The sequence below is a fragment of the Alnus glutinosa genome, chromosome 7 (genome assembly GCF_958979055.1).
Source record: "Alnus glutinosa chromosome 7, dhAlnGlut1.1, whole genome shotgun sequence".
In the NCBI taxonomy this organism is placed as follows: domain Eukaryota; kingdom Viridiplantae; phylum Streptophyta; class Magnoliopsida; order Fagales; family Betulaceae; genus Alnus; species Alnus glutinosa.
Genome location: NC_084892.1, coordinates 22,964,971 through 22,977,837, shown reverse-complemented (window position 1 = coordinate 22,977,837; position 12,867 = coordinate 22,964,971). Strand labels below are relative to the sequence as shown.

The following is a 12,867-nucleotide window of genomic DNA, read 5'->3' as shown; positions in this document are numbered from 1 at the left end:
CAAGTTTTTTGTAATTTAAATGTTAATTTTTACTGTCATGTCATTTCAATTATATAACAATAGTATAACAATTTATTAAATAACATTACTCATTTAAAAATTAAAAAAAATATATTATTTACGGACATGTATATAGGCAAGATTGAAGTTATTTTTTAATATATGTTAATCCCTCTATTGGATGATATTCAACCGGTTATTTCAGTTCAATGTTGTCCACGTTCGCAAGCATCAAGGGCACAACCGGGAATTCACCTTTGGATTTAGCTCCCCAGTCCCGGCTCTCTATCCACTGCCGTACATCTCCTCCAAACGTGAATTGTGAGATCGATTTCCCAACGCAGCTACATTTTGATTTTGCCTTTTGGTTTCGTAAATTTCAAAGAAGAAGAAGAAGAAGAAGAAGAAGAAAGTTTTTGATGCCGATAAGAGATGCCGCCGAAGCAGCTGTTGAAGGCCGATTTGGCGAAGAAGCAGAAGATCGTAGAGGACAAGACCTTCGGGCTCAAGAACAAGAACAAGAGCAAGAGCGTCCAGAAGCATGTCCAGAGCCTCAAGCAGACCGTGCAGCCCAAGCCTGATACTGCCAAGACCGCTGCTAAGGTTCCATATTTATCTCTCAACTTCAATTTTTTTTTCTTCAATTCATTGATTTATTATACCATTTACCCTGCGTTTTATTTTTATAAAAACAAGAAGCTCACATCTTTAGCTCTCTGTTAAGTTTCGAGATTTATGATTGATCAGATTTTTTTAGATATAAAATTTCTAAAATTATACTTCTATTTTATTTTTTTCCGTAAGTTGGTGATCAACTTAAGCAGAAATAATCAAACGAAAATGGCGTTAAATTTAGTTTCTTTTTTTGAGGATTTGACAAGACAGAACACCGCTTAACTCCTATATAATCTACGGCGATTTAGAGCTAATGAATAACTGACAGAGATTGTTGTTTCCATTTTCGTCGTAAGTTGTTGCCTAGGAAGCAAATGGACGGGTGCTGTCAATTCATTCACCAAAGAAAAGAAATTAGGCTTCTGAATCTTAGAGTTTCATTTTATAAAAAGAAATTCCACTTGGCTAGGCCTAGTACTAATAATTCAAATAGTTGAGGCATACACTTTTTAGATGGTTAAAATATTTGTTTGTTAGTAATGTAATTTCTCGATAGGCAAGCACAGAGATGATAAATTTATTTGAAAAGGAATTTTGCTGACAAGACTTGTATAATTAAACAGAAGAAGAAGGAGGAAGAGAAGGCCAAGGATAAGGAGCTGAAGGATTTGTTCGAGATTGCTGTCAGTCAGCCCAAAGTGCCACTTGGTAATCATCTTACTCTTTGGTTCTTTTCCGCATGTCATCAACAAATGAAGTTTGTGTTATACGCATTTTGTGGTTTGCATGCAATCAAGTACTAATCGGGTATGTGATCAGGTGTTGATCCCAAATCCATGTTGTGTGAATTTTATAAAGTGGGTCAGTGTGCTAAAGGTTTTAAATGCAAATTCTCACATGATTTGAATGTTCAGAGGAAGGGAGAAAAGATTGATCTTTACAGCGATAAGCGTGACCAAGGTATTGAATAGGAATCTTATCATCTTCAGGTGTCAGTGGATTTTGCTACCTTTAGTTTAATAAAGTGTGTCCATGCAAATGCAATTATGGGCTTTGATTTCTTTAATTCAGTCTGGCTATCATGTGATATCTGTCTTTTCAAAGAAACGATGGAGGACTGGGATCAAGAGACTTTGGAGAAGGTTGTTGAATTAAAGAAAACTGAGTATAAGCAGAACAAGCCAACTGATATTGTAAGTTTTCTCTATGATTTGTTTGTATGGTGTGTAAACTAATTTGTTTGTTGAATCTGAGTGATGGACATTTTCGCAATTTTTCTGTCCGTTCTTGGAGTCTTGGTGCTTGATGTCGAGCTTTTCTACTGATAGTATTAGGAAAACTAGGAAACTCTGGGGAATATTGGTGATTGGGAAATATTATTGCCAGATATTTTCTTGTTGCTTCCATAGCTCTTGCATGCCCATATCCATTGGGATTCTTCAGCGCACAGAAATGAAAGAGGCAACTATAGAAATAATAGCACCCTTTAGAAATGAAGGGTTGATATTGTTTGTCATGATAATAGTATCTCACTTGTTAAGCACAAAACAAATTTGGTCATACTTTGGTTACCTTTGAGAAAAAAGGAAATTGATATTCATTTTTTTTTTTTTGGGAGGTTGGGGGTGGGGGGGTCGATTCCGTTGAGCTACCAAAACACATTTCTTTTGATTCTCTACTTCATGTCTAGTAATTAGCCAATACCATGAGATGAAAAGAGCAACTGGTTGGAAATGTAATTTTTGTTTGAAAAATGAATAAATAAATTTTGGAAACACGAAGCTGTTTAAAATCAACTGACAAACCTTAAAGGAATCCTATTGAGACATTTTCACAAATCAGATCTTAAACATCAAAGAACCATTGTTAAATTATAGATAAAAAGTTGTGGAAAAGATTTTTTTTTTTTCCAAGCAAGTTGCGGAAAGATTTAAAAGCATGCTGATAGGCCTTTCCAAATTAAGTATAAATGATCTCATTGCGTCTCTGCAAGTGGGGATCATTATTGGAAATCCCAAATTTAACTATAAACGATCCCATCTCAGTTCTACGAGTAGGGATCATTATTGGCAACTTTGTTTCCCATCAGTTTGGTGTACGTGGGACACAAACTTGAGGAAAAAAGTTTAAGGAAGTAGAGGGAAACACTTGTGATTTGCGTATCAAGCAAATCCATTGTCATCTAAGATTAACTGGATTCATGGCCATGATTTGAGTGAGATTGGCGATATACATTCAGCTGATTTGGCGATCTTTTAGTTAATATAAGGGCTGTCTGCACAACATATGACACTCTTCACATCACACTTGCTCTAAAGAGCTCAAATTGAATGTTCTTTTATTTCTGGTCATTCCTCCAGGTCTGTAAATACTTTTTGGAAGCAGTGGAGAAGAAACAATATGGTTGGTTTTGGGTCTGCCCAAACGGTGGTAAAGACTGCCATTACAGGCATGCTCTTCCTCCTGGATATGTTTTGAAATCTCAGATGAAAGCTCTGTTAGAGGAAGAGGCTGAAAAAGATACCCATTGAGGAGGAGATTGAAAATCAGGTGATTATATAATTTTCTGGAGCAAGCCATGTCATCCCCATAGAAACAGTAGGATTTCTAGTCTGAGTATATTATTCTGGCCATAAAAAAGAGAGGCCTGAACCTTACAGATTATCAGTTGCCTTTATGGTTCTGTCATGACTATCATTTCCGATCACATCATCTAACTTAATATTTGTTTTTGGCTTTAGCGTGCAAAATTAACAACTTCAACTCCTATGACTCCTGAGTTGTTTATGCAATGGAAGAAGAAAAAGATAGCAGAAAGACATGCAGGCTTGGCTGCACAGCAGGCAGAGAGGGCTAAGAATGACCGTATGAGGTATATCTTCCCTCATGTACCTCCCCTCTCTAAATTCGAAGAGATACCACCTGGCAAAATGGCAGGTGGTCAGTATGCTTGATGTTTTTTGCTGAACATGTTGTACTTTTCCCTTCATTTCAGTCATTCAGTGGACGTGAGCTGTTCCTATCAGATTCTAGCTTGTTTGTGGATGACGCCGAGGCATATGAGAAGTACCAAAGAGAGTCAGGATCTGATGTTGCTGAACAAAAGGTGAAGCTTTCACTTGTTAGTTTTCAGCCTTTACTTTCTCCTAGATCTCTTGCAGCCTTCGCAAGCTACTCTGGTGGATGAAGTATTGTCTTTTGATGCTATGCCTATAAATTTCTACTACTATCATTTTATAAAGCACTGCTTCTAATCTTTTGATGTGATGCTTATAAATTTCTACTACCATCGCTTTATCAAGCCCTGCTCGTACGTGTAAACATGCATAAAATACACTTCTACGATGGTGTAGATGCAACAGGTTAGTTACAATTTTGAAAACCAAAATTAAAATTATGCTTTTGCACTTTGGTGATCTTTCTCTATTGTGGTGGTGATCTATTGTGGTGCTTTGAGCATTGAATTATATATATATATCGAGTTGATGGTCACCAATTTCAACAACAAAACAATAGAGAATTACACGCGATAACTCCAAAGGTTCTAGAATCTATAAAAAATAATAATAATAATTATTATAAAAAAAAAAAAAAAAAAAAAAAAAAAAAAAAAAAAAACTGGAATCCACCAAGAAAATAGAGAAAATCTCAAAGGAATTTTCATTCAATGAGCAACAATGAAAACAAACACCAAAGCATGCCTTTATATGGGGTACAAATCCAAATCCTTAGAATACTAGAAATCCCAATACAAATTAAATAAGGACTTCTAATCCTTAAGGGACAGGAAATCCTAATTCTTATAAATGAAGACTCCTAATTTCTAATGAACAACAATTCCTAATGGGTTTATTATGACAAAAGCACCTTTTAAAAGAACTAGCAAAACATAAAGAAATTCATGACAATTGGATCTTTTCTCCTACATCCGTCTCCACTCTACAAAAACGTGTCCTCGAGTTTTATCATATCTCTCTCGATCTATTGGAATGCCAATTAACGCCTTCCATGCTTTTCTTCCTTTTCTGTCTTCTAACCAAAATCAACATATAACCACACAGCCTTGTAAAAACTCGTACCTTACTAGTTGGATCCCAAATAATCTTCCTCAACTTTAGACACTAACCAAGCAACATGCTAGAATCGCCATGTATCACTAAATCTTTTTCCAAGTAATGGTGAATTTCAATTCTTGTAATTTTTGAAATTTGTTGAACCAAATATTGCGCCAAAAATTCCTCCCAACTTGGAAACAACTACCTTTTTTTTTCTTTTCTTTTTTGATAAGTAACGCATTTCATTAAAAAAAAATTCACAAGAAATGTTACTTATCAAAAAATAAAATTTCACAAGAAATGTTGCAGTGCTTACTTATCAAAGAAATATTGCAATGCTCATCTTTTGAAGAAAATAATTGTTCACCAGAATTGTTCTTCACCTGCACGGTTAGATGATAAATAGATTTATCAACAGGTAGGCCGTGAGCAACTTCACCAGCGCGTACCCTATTGGTAGTGAGACCTCGGTTATCAACCTCCATTCTTGAAACTCAGTTCCCACAAGCACCATCAATGGAAAATCTTCTTCTGGCTCCATAATTAGCCGTCTAGCCAGGCAAACTTCTCGCTCAGTACTTACCAAAAAAAAAAAACTTCTCGCTCAAATACCAATTGTGTTGCAGTGCAAGGTGGGGGATAAATTGAGTTATGTACAATAACTCCAAAGGTTCTAAAATCCACCAGAGAAATAATTGAAATCCACCAGGAAAACCTGTGGAATCCACATAACGGAGTCTGCATTTTCAGGATTGTTTAGCAATGAACTGTTCTTGTTGTTGGAGCAACAAAGAAGTCTTGCCTGTGTTGGACAGTGACATGACTGATGTGAGCGAGTACATGCTGTTCAATGCCATGTGCATGTTCTGATTCTTACAATTTTTCAGAATGAGTGTTATCTTCTGCTGAGTGAAGAATGGTTTATTATAACCATACTTTTGAAAAACAACCCCTACATTATCCAATGAAAAAAGTAAAAACATACACTGATAAATTATGATGTGCCTAAATATAAGTATTGGCATACAGGTGCCAATGTGGCCTGAGTTCAGAGGAATGTCCTCCTTACATCAAATCTATGTCACACAATATCATTAATGATTTTTTAATACAATCCCTGTACTAGAATTGAAGGTTAACCTATTAAAAGATCTCTGCACAATTTAGTAAATTGTATTATTTCCGCTGTACTTGTTATTTCAGAGTAATGCTCTCATGTCCCTGTTGAAAGATACAATAAATGTTTTGATCTTATTGGTAGTGAACTCCAGCCAGGGAACTGGAACAGTGATTGATAATTTTCCCAGTTATTCTTCTTTGTTTGGGGATTGGACTAGCTGTACATGAACATTGCTTGTTTAATTGGATGCAACTTCAGGTCAATGATAATTCTGCTGGAGATGGACCAAGGAGCTCAACAAACGCCAGTGATATTGCTGAAGACGATGACAGTGATGAACTGGACATGGATGAATTAAATGAGTTGGAAGCAAGCTTGTCAAAGACATCACTCCAAATTCAGGAGCCAGGCACTCATACTTAATCCTGAGAGTCACAATCTAGTCTTCCACATGCTCTTTTTGAGGTTATGCTCCTGCTACAAACGAAAAGCCTCATTTTTGGCAACCTCAATGAGTTTATAAACTAAAGGCAAGATATTATGAACAATCAGTATCCTTGCTATCAAGTCCATAATTATCAAAATTATATATCCTGTAATTTTTAGTTAATAAGGTTTGCTTTTGGGACTCCTGCAAACTTCTTTGCTTGAAGATATGACATTTTTTGCAGTTTGTATTTCGTTTCATTTCATGTTTCCCCCTACTTATTACTAGGAAGAGATGTTGGAAGTGATTGTCACTCTATAATTTTCTTGAGAATTAATTGAAGCATACAAGCAAACCTTCTGTTTTTAGTTTATGAACCTTTTGGAGTACTAGGTCTTTTATAAGTTAAAAGGGCTAACATCCTCAACTTTCCATGGGAAATGATTGTTACTCATAATTTTCTTGAGAATCGATTGAAGCATACAAGCAGTTCTTCTCCTCCATGTCGTTTGTATGGTTGTCTTTGAGGCTCCAGCTGGTAATGAGGAAAGTTGTTCAAAGGAGAGAAAGTTACTTCCAGCAGGACGTCTATTTGACAAGAAAAGTTGAAAGCTCAAAGATCTCAACTTTCCATGGTGCATTAACTTGTTAAAGATAGAGGGCAGGATTCGACAGAAAGTTAACCTTACGCAAATGCTTCCGCAGAAGTTTGGTTTTTGTTTGTCCTCTTCTTGTCAATCGATAACGATTACTGTCATCATCATCATCAACCTCACTTTCTCTGAAAGTTCATGGGGGTGTTTGTTACCAAACAACCAGGGGGCTTTTTCGACAAATGTTTTTACAGAACAGAGTAGTAGGTTGTTGATTATGTGATATAAAGTAAAAAGAATTTGTATAGAAAAGTGAAAAAGTTTTGTATTGTAGTGTATTTTTTTTATTTGAATAGTAATAAAAAATTATTGATGTGATATAAAAAGTGAAAAAAGTGTGAATAAATTGATGTTGATTGTTATTGAAAAATGTGAAAAAGTGAGAAAAAAAAAAAAAAGAGAAAACAAGTCCCCTATTCCCCTCCTTTATTATTACTTTTTCCAAAACTAATCAATTTCAAACCATTCTAACTTTTTTTCACTTTTTATATTACATCAATAATTTTTTATTATTATACAAATAAAAAATTTTTACTACAATACAAAACTTTTTTATTTTATATCACATCAATTACACTTTATTATAACTCCAAAAACAAAAAAAAAATCAACTCAATACTCTTAAATGTTTCTTTTTTTTAGCATGAAAACTAGGTCAAACAATGATGACTATGACTACGTAACGTTTTTTAGGGTAGTTTTTTTTTTCTTCTTTTTACTAGAAAAGTAAGGGATTAACGAACAACTCAAATAAAGAAATATATATATATATATATATATATATATATATATATATATATATATATATATATATATATATATATATAAGTGCTTTTACCTTTGTATCACTTCACAATAAAAATAAATAAAAAAGTAGGTTAAAATTTTTTACCAAAAGGAATCCATATTTGTACAAGATTTGGAACCTTGAAACTGATTAAATTCGGAAACTGATTTGCCTGCATGTGCACTAGTATTGCCCGGATGGTCCTGTCCCTTCCCTGATTGCCTGATTGGCAATACAATTTACTACAATTATGATGAAATATATAAGGAAAGAAAATAAAAATTCATCTACATCCTACGGAAACACAATGTCATCTCTCACTTTCATATGACATAGTAACTTGAGCCACGTAAACCTTTTAAAAAATATAAATAAAAGTATGGTAAATAAAAGGGTGCGGCTGGACCATCCCTTAACGTTGTTAGCTACTCTTTTGAAAATTGGTCGACCATCGTTTTATCTTTAAAGAAACTCTCATAAATCACCATCACACCTTCGGAGTAGACCACAGCCCTCAAGGAACCCACACCCTTGACTATTGACCACTCCTTTGAAGGTGAGGGTAGTGTAACTACTCTTTAAAGAGTGGCCGACCCACCTTATTCATTATTTTCTTTTAATTTTTATTTTTTTCAAAAAAAATTTTACATTGCTTAATTCAGACGAGTTGAGTAATACTAAAGTCTACACTCTTATTTTACTCGCGCGCATTTTATTAGATTGACGTGACAGTCCATTAATAGGAGAAATGATTATTGTATAACTGTACGTAAACACAACTTTCATCCAACTTTACATACGTGACAGTTTATTTTAATTTTAATTTTTTTCAAAAAATGATGAAACCATTGTGGGAAAAAATGCTAAATCATTTTCTTGAAAAAAATAAATAAATAAAAATAAACTGTCACACAGTCAAAATTAGACAAAAGTTATGTGCCTATTGTTGTATAATAATCATTTCTTATAGGAATAGAATGAGAGTTGTGACTTGTTAACAGGTGTCTTTAAATTAGAAAAAAATAATAATAATCATTTCTAATAGGAATAGAATGGGAGGTATGACTTGTTAACAGGTGTCTTTAAATTAGAAAAAAATAATAATAATAATCATTTCTAATAGGAATAGAATGGGAGTTGTGAATTGTTAACATGTGTACTTAAATTAGAAAAAATAAAAAATAATAATAAAAATAAAAAAGTATCCTTAGAATGACTTTACTTGTGTACCCCAATCCATAGAAAGTGCCCCCATTTCAATTATTGAATGGCAAACAAGCAAGAGGGTTCCCATGTGAGATTCTGGGCTTCCTCTAATCAGACTTGATGGTTTGACAATCGCCTTTATAAATATTCAAAAGAGCATCGAGGAGGGTCGGCAGTCGGCTGCATGCGTCGGCACGGCGAGCAGTCCAAGTCCAACTTAAAATCTTAAGTGAATCCAAGCGAGCGTCTGCATGAAATATGAATGAATAAAGACTTATCGTGAGGAAGAGTCACGACCACCACTACGGAAACCAAACGACAGTTTTCCCTGTTTTGTGTCTCGTGCTAACCCGACATCTTACGTCAACACGTGGCAGTACGTACCCCTGCCAAACGTGTGCATCAGGACATCAGCCTTACGCGAGCAGCCAAGCCTTTGGTCCGCGAGTAATGATTAAGTGGTACCCAAAAAAAAATTTAGGGAAGACGCGTCTAAATCTTTTATTCGGATAAATTCTTTTTTTTTTATTCATTTGATTGTACATAATACTTTATTTATAGAGAAATAATTTAAACGTTATAAATCTCTTCTAATTCTACATTAACAACAAAAAATTTAATTTATCATCTTGTAACTCGTGTCTTTTTAGTATAGGTAACTCTTGTCTTTTGAATGCTTGTAACTCTTATCTCAATATACCATGTTACATTACTATTTATCCCAAAGCTTAAGCCGATAAGAAGAGGTAAATTTAATCATTTAATTATACTTTAACACTCACCCTCACCCTCACCCTCACCGTCACATGTGGGGTCAAACTCCATTTTAATAGGTGAGGCACAATACATAAAATACTTAATTGAAATGAGAAGTAAATGACGAAGTTAAGGTTCGAATTCAAAACCTTTGGTTCTGATACAATTTAAGAACACAAAATCTAGGGAAAATGTATGTATAAATTAAATTTATGCTTGAAAAAAATAAATTATAAGTTACATTTATATATGTTTTAAATGATAACTATTTTTTTTCTTCAATTTTTTATTTATTTCGTTAGATATAGCCTTTAATATTTTTAATCAATTTTTGTTTAACTATATCTTTTAATTTTGTTTGGTGTGAATGAAACCCCTAACTCCACCACCGCTGACATGGCAACAAGGTTGGTTGACCCGTTGATTATGTCACGTGTCATGCGGGTAGAGGAGCTGACATGGAGGTTTAATGGTTTCGTCTACCATGTGGATGGTGTGGAGTTGTTGACCATTTTGAGCAGTTAACTTACCCTAGTGATCAACACAATAATTTTGGTACATTAGAGATATGCTTGGTACAAGTGCAAACTTCATGAATCATATTAGGCCGAGCACCACCCCTTATGGTAGAATTTCAACCTTACCTCACCTCTGGTAGGGGTGGTTTTGAGAAATTTTTGCCAATCCACATGGGGCCCCAAATATTTTTGAAAGTTAAAAGATTAAATACATATTTGCCCCAAGTGTTTTACTACCTTTATTTTTTGCCCCCTCAGTTTTACTTTTTATCAAATTTGGTACATGTGGTATATGAAAAGACGGAAATGGTACCTCCGTCTGATTTCCCGCCCAAAACTAACGTCCACCTACGTCATTGGGTACTTAAAAATTTGAAGCCCAGAACTCAATTCTTTATATATCGTTTCCAACAACATCCAAATAACAACATGACAGAAAATGCCGTTGGTAGACGTTAGTTTTAGACGGGAAATCAGACGGAGGTACCATTTCTGTCTTTTCATATACCACAGGTACTAAAATTGATAAAAAGTGAAACTGAGGGGGCAAAAAATAAAGGTCATAAAGTACAGGGGGCAAATATGTATTTAACCCAAAGTTAAAACTGCTTTATGTTCACCTTTTTTTATTTATCTTTCTTTTTTTTCTTTTTCTTTTTTTCTTTTATCTTTTATCTTTTTTTTTTTTTTTGTTAATTAATGTTATGTTCACATTGTTGATTAAGCAATTTTCTCCCCCAAAAAAATAAGTAATGGCTGGAATTTGCCGAAGAGAAAAGCTATAAGTACATATAATAGAGCAACCTTTTCAACAAAGAACCTGAAGAATATATATATTAATTCAAACATAGTGAACTTTAATGCTATTTTATTTGTTTCTTATAACTAGAAGAGAGAGGTAAAAACCGATTATATTTGTGTGAATAAATATATGTAGATATCGTTTTAATTACGAACAGAAGTAGTATTAATATCATGGAAAAAAAAAAAATTATCAGATTTTCCTCTCTTTTTTTTTTTTTTTGGTAGTATTTTTTAATTTTATTTTATTTTTGGGGGGGCAGATCATAGTTATTTGCCCAAGCCCAAAAAGAATTACTTTTGTATGAATCCTTTTTACAAAATTCGAATATAGTATGACTTAAAAAAAAAAAAAAAAAAACAAAAAAAATGGGACATTATTCGAAGTGCAAGTGTAATTTAGATGCCGGGGGGATGTTCTATTGCTTACTACACCAGCAACAAATGAAGTAGCTAAGGGTGTGTTTAGTAGATAAAAAATGTGATTTTAAATCAAATTATAAAAAATAAATTGTTTAGAATAATGTTTTTAAAAATTTGTAATTTCAAAACGTAAAAGATTTTTGTTTTCAAATTGTAAGAAATGTGAGAGTTTTTTGAAAACCCACAATTTTAAAAGTTAAACTATGATTTTAAAGGCCAAATTATAATTCTTTCAAATACTCTTAATTGCATTTTTAAATTTATTTACATTTTAAAATCGTTATTTAAAAATTATATATTTTTAAAAACACATATCGAAACGGATTCTAAGAAAATCACCGGCAACATTTTGCATTTGATGGTTGAGAACCAAACTTTCCTCGAAATCCATTTTCAATGAAGGTGATTTTTATTTATTTATTTATTTATTTTTCACATAAAGTTGATCGCAACGATGGTTGTCGGATAGATGATACATGAATGCATGTCATTCAACAAATTGATCATAACTAACAGACTTTAGTTAAAAATCTTCTTTACATTGTGGACTCTCGTCTTCTTTTTCATCATAATTCTCTTATTTTTGCGCTATTTCAATTCACTCCCCAAATTATTAAAATCACATTATAACTTTTTAGGTTTAGCACATTTTGTACTTTATTCCATCCGTTTCAAACTAAATAATACTTTGTTTGTTTGAGCGTAAAATATTTTTTATATTTTTCGGTGTTTGATGCAACCGAAAATGATAGTCAACGAAAATTATTTTCAGTTTGACCGTAAAAATTTCTTTAATTTTTAGGAAACGATTTACAGTTTTAAAACCGTAAATCGAATCTGGCACTAGTTCGCCAGAATTCGGGAACGTCCAATACTGTCGTTGCATTTCGGCGACCAGATTCCTACGAAACTGGTCAAAATTTGGTCAGTAAGGTCGGAATTTGGCTAATACGGCTGGAATCCAATTGTACTATGCCAAATTCTGACCTTCATCGCCGGAATCCTACCGGCCAATGACGGAATCTCATCAACGGTAATTTTTCGTTGTTAGTGATTTTTTCGTACAAGCCAAACGCCAGAAAATATTTTCAAAAAAATCATTTTTTCTTTGAAAATATTTTACGATGAAAAACATTTTACGTCGAAACAAATGAAGCATAAGTGACATTAACCATATTAATCTCACCTAAGTAGTTTTGTCACATCACATACCACATGTTACTTCTTCTTTTTTTTATTCATTAAAAAAATACCACTAAAAAAAGAAAAAAGAAAAAAGATAAAAACAAGTTGAGGGAGATGGAGCCATGCCTCCACCCTTACAAAGGGATGGGTACACTCTACAAGTAGCTTGCACAATCACCCCAAAATGAATGAGTAGCTCTTAGGACCACCTCTCATAAGTGGGGTGGCTCGCACATCCATTCCTAACAAAGGAGTGACACCTATTAGGTTAGCTGCACGAGTCACCCCCAATGTTGGTGGTGGTCACATTAGCTACCTTAC

General features: G+C 33.7%; 1 protein-coding gene across 1 annotated transcript; it reads left to right on the top strand.

Moving 5' to 3' along the window:
* The first annotated feature begins 234 nt into the window (after positions 1–234).
* On the top strand, positions 235–6,585 carry LOC133872283 (zinc finger CCCH domain-containing protein 11-like). The gene is given in 9 exon segments (XM_062309762.1): positions 235–603; positions 1,239–1,323; positions 1,435–1,575; positions 1,720–1,808; positions 2,976–3,131; positions 3,133–3,165; positions 3,357–3,487; positions 3,619–3,721; positions 6,049–6,585. Coding segments are annotated over 9 exon segments (1,074 nt in total). The 5' UTR covers positions 235–432; the 3' UTR covers positions 6,214–6,585.
* Positions 6,586–12,867: the final 6,282 nt, after the last annotated feature.